Below are 11754 nucleotides of genomic sequence, written 5' to 3' on the forward strand. Positions count from 1 at the left end.
GATTAAAACGTCACTCCACGCACGTCTTCAACACGTCAGAATGCGCCCTCATTCCATTTAGCGTGTTTCCCTCTAATGAATGTGCATAGTAGGTGCATCTCCCAAGGGGAACAAAAATATTGGAGAAGGAAATGCAAATAAATTAATGCAGGGGATGCAATGCGATTAATGAATTCTGGAACAGTTTGCAGCAATTGTTTTAGTACGGAAAAAAAGTACAACTGAGAAGCAGGTGCAGACACACACGCAGTTGACAGAAGACACAGCAGACATAGAAAAAAGGCTCCAGTTGTGTGTGTGTGTGTGTCGTGTTGATGTCAGGCCAGAATCAGCAGATCAGATGCGTAATTTACGCATGATCACTGATGGTGACATATGAAAGTGTGTGTGACACAGCGCTGCTGAGACCTGCGCTGGATGATGGTCAGTAGATCATCTTCAAAGAATGCAGACTGATTGACAGACTTGAGCAAAACGCTCATTTAAATAGGGGCGGTCTGCACCAGTTCTGCTCGTGCACTAATCATTGCTGCAATCTGAGTGAATTCTGCGCAGCAGGTGAGGAAATTGCGTCACTAAAAGATTTAGGGTATAGATATATGTATAGATGGATAGGAACAGACATAACTATGACTTTTTATACATATAAAACGGTGATAATTTAATGAGTTTTGTTATGATCACGTGTTGTACTTGTTTACAAAATCATCCTAAATTTAACTCTGACACAGTCTGTCTTTGTCTAAAAAAATTCAGCCATGGCTTGTGTGGTTTCACCAAATGTCTCCTGTTTTTATTTTTTTTTTAGCAGACCCATGGGTATTCCCAGCGCATAAGTCCTGAAAGGTCTGGTCCAGATGGCCGCTGCTTTCTCTTCTTGTCCCGTGATGGAATGAAAAGATCAGCTAATTAAACCAAGTCCTTTTATCCATGTGAACGCACCACGAGAGCCCTCAGGGAGAAGAGCTGCATGCAAAATAGGCCCTGTGCGTTCAGCACAACAAAGCATGATGCCTTTATTTAGGACACACACACACAAACACGCAGCAGAAATAAAGGTAACCAATAGAAACAAATATGAGCAGGAGGATATTTATTGGTACAAAACATTTGTTGTTGTCCTTCTATGGTTGTTTTTTAAACTAAATCAGAGGTAAGCAACTTCTATCACAGCGGGTGCCTCAAAAATGTGATTGTCTGATCCAAGGGCCACATTATCAACATTCATGTCAGCATTAAGAATAAATCTGAACAATAATACAGGAAGGGACAAAGGGTTTGTGTGTTGTGTTTTTTAATTCATTTTGTGTACTTTAGTTGTAATTTTGTATATTTTTCTGTCTGTTTTTATGTGTTTTTGTTGTTGATTTTTGTGTTTTTGGAGTCATTTTGTGTATTTTTGTTGTTTCGTGTGTTTTTTGTTCTTGTTTGGCATATTTTTCTGTCATTTCTGTCAGTTATTTATTTGTAGCCGCCTTGTTTCCATTTTATTTGTTACTGTTATCCTTTTGTGTGTATCATTCTGTAATTTTGTAAAAATGAAATTTTTTTTATTTAAAATTACAGAAAAATGATTGAACAAAATGACAAATTATTTTTGAGTCATTTTGTGTAATTTTGCAGTTTTTTGTTTTATTTTTGCTGTTTTTTTGTGTGTATTTATCTATAATTGTATGTATTTTTGGAGTTCTTTTCTGATTTTACTTTGGGATCCACAAAAATTAGACTGATGACCACATGTGGCCCCAGGGCTGCCAGTTGCCCATGTGAAAAGATAAAACCCATTTTTCCTATGCTTATATCACATGGTGGCAGTCATTTTTAATCGCAAATTGTTGAAAGAAAAATAAACGCAAGGAAATGTAAATATTAAAGTTGAAATTGCTTGTTTTCCTGCCTAAAATCTGCGGCCCAATCGACACCAAACTGCTCTGTATTTGGCCTCTGAAGTTAAATAAGTTTAAAGAATCAGGGATGTATTTTAATTCAAGGAAAAGCGTGGGAAAAACAAACCCCAAACCAACAAAATAGAGATCATAAAAAACAACATAAAAAATGTGCAGGCTTATACAGTAGGCCTAATGAATATTTCTTTCTGATCTGATGAAGGTCCTTAATAGCTCTGAATGAAAAATGATTCATCACTTCATGTCACATGTCAGTCTTTCATGCTTCAGTCCGACTAGAGAGTAGGTTTCAAACCTGATTTAAATATTTAATGTGGGTGGGTGGGCCTCTTTTGAATGACTTCATTGAAAAACAAATAATTTCTTTTGGAAGCCATCAATGATCAGAGGTTTTGGACCATGGTCACTGCTCAAATGTTTGTGTGCGCCTCAAGTTGTCTTTCACGCGAACAAACTCTGGGATTTTCTGCTGGTCCTCTTTCCGTCGTATCTCCTCCTGTTCATACTGGAGCAATAGACAGGGATGTCAGCTACAGGTCAGAGTCATGAACATCATGAAGTGTGAAAGCAGAGCATTCGGGAAGTCGGGCATCTGGGTAAGTACCGGTAGTGACGTTTCTAGTCTAGCAACGACGGTCACCATATTTGTTTGGGTTACAATGACGTGTTGTCTCCCATTGTAACAGAAGAGGTTTCACCATGCCGAAGAGCTGCTGTGTGTTTGGCTGTTCGTCCTATTGAAAAGATAATTCAGATATAATTTTTTTTTTATAATTCCAAAACAGAAAAATTGCTGGCTTTCATTCATAGGATGATCGAAAATGCTGGAGTCTGGTAGGGTGGACATGGGTAAAAACTTGTCTCCAAAAACATCTCATGCCTATGTGTGCTCTCTACATTTCATAACGGGTAAGTGAAGAGTTAGGATCTGAAATGAGGATCGAGGATTTCAAGGGCATCATTAGTTTTCATTCAAGATGGCAATATGTTGTATTTATATTTGTTGATGGTGATCAGAATGACTTTTTGAACACTGTAATATACTCACAGGTAATTGTAAAGATCTGGTGAGGTGAAATTGGGTCAATGTTTTGGATGGCTCATCCAAGTGATGGCCGTGACTTAGTATGGACACTCAGATATCCCTAGCACTGTTAACTTGTGCTTATATCGTCCCCTGGCCTATTCTGGTAGTGTGTCTTCATAATTGTGTGCCATTTTATAAGAATACAGAGATATAAATCACTCCTGTAAATAAAGTTAAATTGTCATCAGACATAAAGGATGCGGGCGGACAAGTAAGTTCCCCCATCTCAAGATGGCGACTGTTTATTTACCACCACTAACGACATTTTTTCAAATAATAGTGATATTTTTAAATATCAACAAAGTGTAATTGCACTTTGAATGTGTTTCCACTGAACGTTGATTTGGGCTGGCGCCTCGTAATTCGTAAATCTCATCCCGCAAAACTTTGCTGCAGAAAGACGGACACTCAGAACCTCCTTATAACACTCCGTCTTCCTTTTTGTTTCACGTCTAACGTGGCAGTCACTCATTGGTCACTGGTCACTGATCCCAGAAGTGCTGCACCAGCTGGCTCCACTTGTGTCGGTTGTGGGCAAGTGCCTGGGTTGTGGTGAAGCTTGTCTTGGTCCATTCAGTAATGTTATCTGCCCATTTCTTCCTTGGTCTGCCTCATCTTCTCTTCCCCTGCACTGTTCCTTGTAATATGGCCTTGGAGAGCCATCTGATCTTGTTACATTCCCATACCATCTGAGCTTCATCTTACTAACTGTGGTCAGCAGGTCTTCATAGTGCCTTACTTGTTGGGTGATGGTTTGTCGGACTTCTTCATGTGGCAGCAATCATTTTAAAGTATAATGCTAAGAAATGTCTTGGTCGCCTCTCCTCTTCTGTCTACATACCGCGCCATGTTTTCTCAGACAGAAGTGGTCATGTGACCATGTACGTCACGTTCTGTGACGTGTATTTGCGGGAAAATGTTTTCCACAGCGCTTTTGCGACACATTTCAAAATCGAAGCGTCTGAAATACCTCCCCATGAAAGCGTAAAAACTTTTGAGCAATATTTCAGTTTTTTTTCAAAATTCAGGTGTCCACATCACCAGTTTTTATTGCGCTATTTAGATTTTGGGCATTTCCAAGGATGATGGAAACACAGTGATGTAAGCCCGACTTTCCGAATGCATGTTTCAGTGGCTGCACCTTCACAAATGTTCATTGAGCATATGGAACCCTGGCTGGGGTTCACATATCTTACTATGGCATCTTTCTGCTCTCACCTCTTGGAGCTTCTGCTGCCTCTTACGTAGTTCTGTCTCCAGGTCTGAGGGTCTCTGCCGTGCCATCTCCTCTTCTTTGTGCAGCTCTAGTCTGCGCTGCTCCAACACACGCGTCAGCTCTGGTTTCTCCTCCAGCACCAGGCCTCTGTGCAATAACACACTCATATAAACCATGTACAGCAGGGGTGTCATTTTAGTTAAGGGGCCAAATACGGACAGGTTTGAGCTTAAATGGGCCACAGATTTTAGGTGGGAAAAAGAGCAACTTCAGCATGTGCTGTGGAATTCACTTCCACATATAAATGATAAAGTATATCAGTCCCTGCAGAATCTTCACTTTCAATTTCCCTGATTTTGGGAATTTGAGAAAATTTTGCCAGATTTTTTTTTTTTTTTTGAATTGAGAGTTCTCTCAACAATTTGAGATTAAAAATGATATAAGAATTGGAAAACTGAGCTCTTCAAATATAGTGGCTTTTAATAATTTTTTTGTATTTGGAGTGGCTGAGATATCTAGAACTGAATTAATTGGTGTTTTACAAAATGTTTAATGTGTTTTTTTTTAATCATTTTTTACTTTTTTTGAGCGGGCCAAATTTGATGCTGTAAAGCCCCGGGCCTTAAGTTTGACACGTGATCTACAGTATGGTTTTCAGTCAGAGAACCATGTCATTCGGTATTTCATTTGGTTTACCGTTTATGGCTGAGCAGTAGCTCACGGTGCAGGTTGTGGTAGCTCGGTGTGTCCGCCGAGGAACTGCTTAGTTTTCGGAGGTGATTGTTCTCATCACTGTTGTCAGCTGTGTGCTCTTGGCTCAATGACAGATGAGCAGTGGAGACGTCTGAAGAAAACACACAACAAACTCATGTACAGGTTCAGTCCTTCAGATCCAAAGCATCTGAACATCTTCTAGACCCCAAACACCCCAACTCACCTCACACACAGATAGGGAAATGCCACTCATTTCAGAGAGAACATGCAAACCCTGCATACACAGCTAAAGGCAGGAACCTACAAACTTCCTGCTGTGAGGTAGGAGTCAAGCCAAGCACTAAGACTTGATAGAATAGAATAGAATACTCCTTGATTGATCCGAAGAGGGGAAATTCACTTTTGCAGCAACATTATAATACAAGAGCAGACACTAGAAACAAAAAAACACAACAAATGATACCCTTACAACCAACTTCATTTGTGTATTTCTAATAAAATGAAGGTGTTTGGCCTACAAATTACTGCAGATGCTTTAATTTCATTTTGAAGGAAGAAACTAATTTATCTTCTAAATTTTGAGAAGATTATATTTAATTTATTTGTTTGTCTGTTAGCAGGATTACGTCAAAAAAACAAAACAAAAAAAAAACAACACCTGACCTGCCACAACTTGTCGCTAATCCTGGCTACTTCTATATAGAGGGTTTTCACGGCGCGTCATCCATCGCGTCATCAACCCGGAAGTTGCCATTTTGGAGATAAGGCAGCAGGTCTACAAACTGCACGCAGACAATAACATCCCAAATTTCCAGATGAAATGGCGAACTATTGCCGTGTTTTTGGCTGTACCAATCGGTCAAACAGTGAGACACATTAGCAAAGCTAATACCAGGATCTACGAGGCAAAAATATAGACAACATCCAAATTTCTTCAGTCAATTTCTTGTCAGGTAAGTAAATTGTTATTTGCAGCAGCTCTTAACTGATTTTCTAGTGTGATGATAATAATAGAATTCATATCAACGCCAAAACAACCGTCATAAGAACCGTTTCTTCCCCCAGGCTGTCACTCTAATGAATGCTTAACAGTCAAAGAGTGTCAGACCTGTTTCTGTGAAATAACTCTGGGACTAAATTGTAACTGTGAGTGTACAAACACCTATATTATTTAATTTAAATGTACGTCTACGCACACTTGTTAATGTAAATACTGGAAAAGATAATCACATGTTTACTTCATCATCCTTTTGCACTACTCACCACTGCAGGTTAGTTTTTATCCTACTGATGATATTCGGATGTTGTCCAGATTTTTGCCTCGTAGATCCTGGTATTAGCTTTGCTAGCCACAAGCGCCTCCTTTCCTCTGATAACTCGTAAGATTGTTCTCCCTGATTTGTGATGATTTTTGGCAATCTATAAAACTACAAACGTGTCTCACTGTTTGACCGATTGGTACAGCCAAAAACACGGCAATAGTTCGCCATTTCATCTGGAAATTCGGGATTTTCTTGTCTGCGTGCTGTTTGTAGACCTGCTGCTTTATCTCCAAAATGGCGACTTCCGGGTTGATGACGCGGTTGATGACGCTCCGTGAAAACCCTCTATTTCTTTAATAGTGTAACAAATGATGATCAAACAAATAATCAAAAAGTAATTAAAAAAAAACATTTTTTTAGGGTCACCAGAAATCCTTGATATCAAAATGGGCTCACGATCCAAAAAAGGTTGGGAACCACTGCACTAATATATGCTATGCCAAATAGATAAATTACAGTGTGTTCTTTTGTTATGTGTAATCAGGGTTTTCAAATACCTTTTTTGTTTTGTCTATATCCCAGTTTCTGTGAAAACAAACAAACAAACAAACAAACAAACAAACATCATGTTTGTGACTTACAGTATTTCACAGCAAACTCTGTTGACATAAATGAACCGTAAACCCCAGTCAGAGCACATTGATCTTCTGCTGTCAGGATGGAGGATATAATTAGAGGCTAAGATAGTCTGTGCATGCTGTGCTTCTTAAGCAGGTGAGCTGTGTTTACAACGTAAACATAATACCCTTTACACCCGGCCTGCAGCTCCAAACACATCCATGTGGAGTTGGCTCAACAGTGATTTTCTCTAACGGTTTAAACAACTATAAAGAAAAAAAAATTAAAAAGTGCTAAATGTTTGAACTGTTTACACAACAAAGTCATATATATATTGCGCTGCCACGCCCACAGAAAGCAGAGAACCAGAGGATCACACTGAGCAGGGAGCAGATGGCAGATGCTGTTATGACTGCTCAGAGACGTCTGTCTATGGAAAGCTGGCTTATAAGAGCACAACTCTATCCCAAAAAACATTTAGTGTGTGTTTGTGTCTTTTTGCTCTATAGGTGTCACAAATGTCCAGATCCGGTTCATCCTGCAGGAAAACCAGCTTTTTTCATACAGTTTATGCTGAACTATTTATTATTTACATTGAAAGGCTCTAATATCCTGGATCTATGCATGGCGTGCAACAATATCCTCTACAGGTTCACTAAAATGGCAGCAGAAAAGTCTCCTGACATTAATATTTTCCATTAAAGGGGCAAAAAGCAAAAACAAATATTAGATATTAAGCAGAATGTTAATGATGACACTTAAATACACTAATTATTTTTTTTATCCTACTCTGTATTAAAGCTTGCATCTAACATTTGAACATTTGTTTAGATCAGTGTTTTTCAACCTAGGGGTCGTGACACCATGTGTGGTTGCCACTGAATTTAAATGGGTTCACCTGAAATGTCTAATTGAGTTCATTGATTTTTTTTTTTTTTAAAAATGACTCACCAAAAATTTACTTTTCAAATACAACACAACACACAATTTTAATCGATTACTCTATTTCACTTTCTCTAATATAAATATCGCTCAAATTGAATGCAGTATAAAAATATGTGAGCTGGCGCATCTTGTCACTTTGTGCACTAATCAACAAATAACAAATATGTAAAAAAAAAAAAAAAAAAACCTAATTCTAGAAAAAAAAAAAAAAAACATTTCTTATATTAAAATTGAGTCATGATCCAAAAAAGGTTGTGAACCACTAATGGTTTGGACTATGCTAGTGTAAATCATATCTAGACAAAAACTATGTTTACAGAATTTACAACAAATCAAAGTTTTCGCCGTAAAGATTTAGAATTCAGGAAATCTACTCTTATGGGTCATTTCAGAAGAGAGACAAAGCTGCACAACACAGAATTAAATCAAGACTTTATTCCCTTCCCTTGATTATACTGTAAAAGTAAAAAAAAAGAAAAAACCAGTACAGACTGACCACAATTCAACTTGGCTTCCAACAAATGGCCACTATTAGATGCTGACCTCTCACTCACCACACACTGAAAAACGTACCTTCTTAGCAGCTGACCCGTCCATGACAGGATGGCTCATGTGGTCACAGGATTCCTGCTTTAGTCCATCATCATTCACACAATCACAGGCTCTCACTCAGTCTGACTAAAGTCTGCGTCCCTTCTACACTGAAGGCCAGCCAACATGTCGGCAATGGAGGAGCCACAGACTTGATGTGCCACACAGCAACAGTCAATAGTGGCAGTAGACACTCAAATCTTATTAGGTTTGTCACCACCCCCACAGGGTACAGGAGGAGAGATTAGGTGATTACCGCAGACACAAGCGCAGCTCCAAACAAACCTGGCACGACACAAGAGCCACTCGACTCCTGGGCCCCATGAGCCCATTAATGTTGTCAGAGCCCAGAAGCAAAGACAACCTGGCTTCACGGGTTTGTAACTTAAATATAAAATCATACTTGCATTTGGGAGATGCTAGGAAATCTTATTTTGCTCAACATTAGCTGGAAGGGCCAGAGTCGCCTCCACCTCCTGAGGAGACTGAGGTCATATGGGGTCAGTAGATCCCGCCTTTGGACATTCTATGACTCTGTGGTATCCTCTACTATCTACTACGCTGTGGTCTGCTGGGGAGCGGGCAGCACTGACCAGGACAGGAAGAGACTAAACAAGCTGGTCAGGAGGGCCAGTGATGTCCTGGGCTGCTCACTGGACCCACTGGGGGAGGTGGAGATGCAGGGGGTGAGAGGTGTCGTTCATGATGGATGGTAGCAAAGCTGACATCCATCATGGACGACACCTCTCACCCCCTGCATCAGGGTCTGAGCAGCTCCTTCAGTGCTAGACTCAAACACCCACAGTGTAGGACTGAGCGCTACTACAGGTCATTCATCCCCACTACTGTACGACTGTACAATAAAACAGTCTAGGACATTGTACTGTCTGTATATATATTAATCTTCTTGCCCCCATCTATTATTTTTGTATATATCTGTGTCCTGTATTTTTTCTATTTATATTTATCTTTATGTATATAGCTTCTATTATTTATTGTTTATTTCATTTTATCTTCATTGCACTATTTTTCAGGTGTCTTTTGGGTTTTGGGTTTTTTCTGTGTGTTGCCTTCTGTTGTCTTTTTATTGCACCTTTTATAAATAGTGAGCTGTCATGTTAGTCAATTTCCTCACTGTGGGAAGAATAAAGAATATCTATCTATCTATCTATCTATCTATCTATCTATCTATCTATCTATCTATCTATCTATCTATGTGACTAACCAAAAGGTACAGTTAAACAACATAGTGTAGACCAGAGATTCTAAACTGGTGGGTCGAGACCCAAAAGTGGGTCACGGACAGCTGGTGAAAAATAAAGACTTAAATGTCTCTCATGTACTTGTCTTTTATTTTAAAACTTTACTGTAGCCAGAAAATACACAGATTTAGGTTTTTAAAATGATCATATGTGTGTGTTTTCAACAGCTATTTTTGAAAAACTAAATTCGGTTGGTTGAATTCTGAAAAAAATCCCGAGCCAAGTGTTGAGAATCGCTTTTGTGCGGCGGTGTGAATTTGGTCGTGTTTCAAACGTCCACCAGGGGGCGACACGCCTTTGATTGGAGGATTATTTTTTTTTTTCGCAGCATAAAAACTGGAACCGGAAGCCCTGCTTTCCACAGAGTGAATGGACTGACTGAATGGTCGTGTGTCTTTTCCGTGTGTGTGCGTCTGAGAGAATGGTGTCTATTTGTTTGTCTGTCTTCATGTGTTCATTTTAAACCTACACACTGATCTTATTTGATTCGTTCTGAGCGTGGCTCTGCTCGGAACGGAGATGATATGAAGAACAGAGCGCTAGCTGCGTTAGCTGCGTTAGCAATGAGCGACTCTCGAGATTTACTTAAGGGCCTCCACGCCTCGTGTTGTGGTCAGAGGTGATGAATTTGATCAGATATACTAGTTCTGCCTAAGTTTGAGTTCATCTCGAGCTGAACGCAAGACTCTGAGTAAAGAGGCGATTCTGATCTGACCACAACCGATGGACAGGAGGAGCGGCCCGGAAGTCCTCAGGCTTTCACGTGGTTTCTTATTTTTTTTAAATTATTCACATTAACTTATGTCAGTTTTTCTCAAACTGATGGCTGGCAGATATGATCCTTGTTTATTATTTATCTAAACACGTCAGTCATTAAGATATACAACTGTTTACATTTTTAATATTTTATTGTATTTATTTATTTCGAGCAATTTAATACAAACAGAAAAGCTTTCGTATGGGTTCATACATTTTTCCATGTGCAGCCCACGTGGCTAATGTACATTTATTACACTGCTTGAAAGGAAGTGGGATTAAGTAGCACTTTACCGACATTTTCATCTTTACATATCATCATCAAACTTTTTCTCTGACACTTACAAGGTCCATAGCAGACATATCAATTAATATTCTATATATACACAAGGCTGATGGACAAAATCTTATGACAAACCATGTTGGATCGTATTGCTTTTCCTCAGCTCTGTACTTTGAGATCATAGATTGTTTTGTACATTGATTTAAATATGTGCAAACTTTTGTAGTGCTTGTGTTGTAGGCCGTTCCACAGTTTGACACCAAACACAGACACAGACTTTTACTTGTTGTGATAATTTTAATTTTAAAATGTCCCATTCCTCTTAGTTGATTTTAATTAAGACCTGGTTTAATTGAAATTCAAGGCTCATAAATAATAAAGAGCATGAATACCAAATACCTATTAAAAATTTATCAGATTATTTGCTTTGCAAATTATGATTAGAATAGAATGGTTATTGCTCATTTAAAAAAGACTGATATATTAGTTCATACCAAAGCCAGACACAGAACCCAATTGTATGTATTAGATTATTCTCTTTATATATATATATTTTAACTCATCCAAAGCCAGATCTGATTCAGAAAAAATGGTTTACTTCTAATACTTTTGGAACGTTCCAAAAGTGTCAAAACAGGTATTTGATTATTATATACAGTATTTGTAAGAAAATACACAATGACTGTAATGTTGATAGAGCCAAGTAACACTGTACTGTTTAGCTGCTGCAAGATCAGTGCAAATCTATTAAGTCTAAATAATGAAACCCTACAATACAATTTATTTCCAATGCTATATTTTAAAGAATAACATGTAAGGGATGTGGTTTAAGTTAGTAATAGATTGCATGGCAGAATAATAAACAGTCATACATCATGTGAGCTGAGCTCCAGCAGAACCCTGGTAACCTTGTAGAGCATAACGTAATTAAAAGACAGTTTAATAATGAATTAGCTTTGGAATAAAACTATATTAAAAGAAATGTTTGATCACTACAAAAACGGAGGCATTTGGCACAGACAGACATTTATTAGAGGCAGATAGAACTAGAGATAACACCAACAGTTGCCCCATAACTCTGCCCCCCACCATGTAATTTCTAAGATTATTAGA

The 11754-nt window shown here is 38.6% G+C and overlaps 1 protein-coding gene and 1 non-coding gene across 2 annotated transcripts; one reads left to right on the forward strand and one right to left on the reverse strand.

Annotated features, from left to right (window-relative positions):
- Positions 1 to 2310: 2310 nt before the first annotated feature.
- On the reverse strand, positions 2311 to 8346 carry LOC114466930 (protein FAM107B). Its single transcript, XM_028452806.1, has 5 exons — positions 8323 to 8346; positions 6744 to 6771; positions 4907 to 5054; positions 4213 to 4357; positions 2311 to 2412 (listed from the first exon to the last, which is right to left on the reverse strand). The coding sequence occupies exons 1-5, from the start codon at positions 8344 to 8346 to the stop codon at positions 2311 to 2313; spliced, it is 447 nt and encodes a 148-aa protein (XP_028308607.1).
- Positions 8347 to 9995: 1649 nt separating this feature from the next.
- LOC114467748 (small Cajal body-specific RNA 2) lies at positions 9996 to 10316 on the forward strand. Its single transcript, XR_003674569.1, has one exon.
- The last annotated feature ends 1438 nt before the right edge of the window (positions 10317 to 11754 follow it).

This window comes from Gouania willdenowi, chromosome 7 (assembly GCF_900634775.1).
Source record: "Gouania willdenowi chromosome 7, fGouWil2.1, whole genome shotgun sequence".
Taxonomy (NCBI): domain Eukaryota; kingdom Metazoa; phylum Chordata; class Actinopteri; order Blenniiformes; family Gobiesocidae; genus Gouania; species Gouania willdenowi.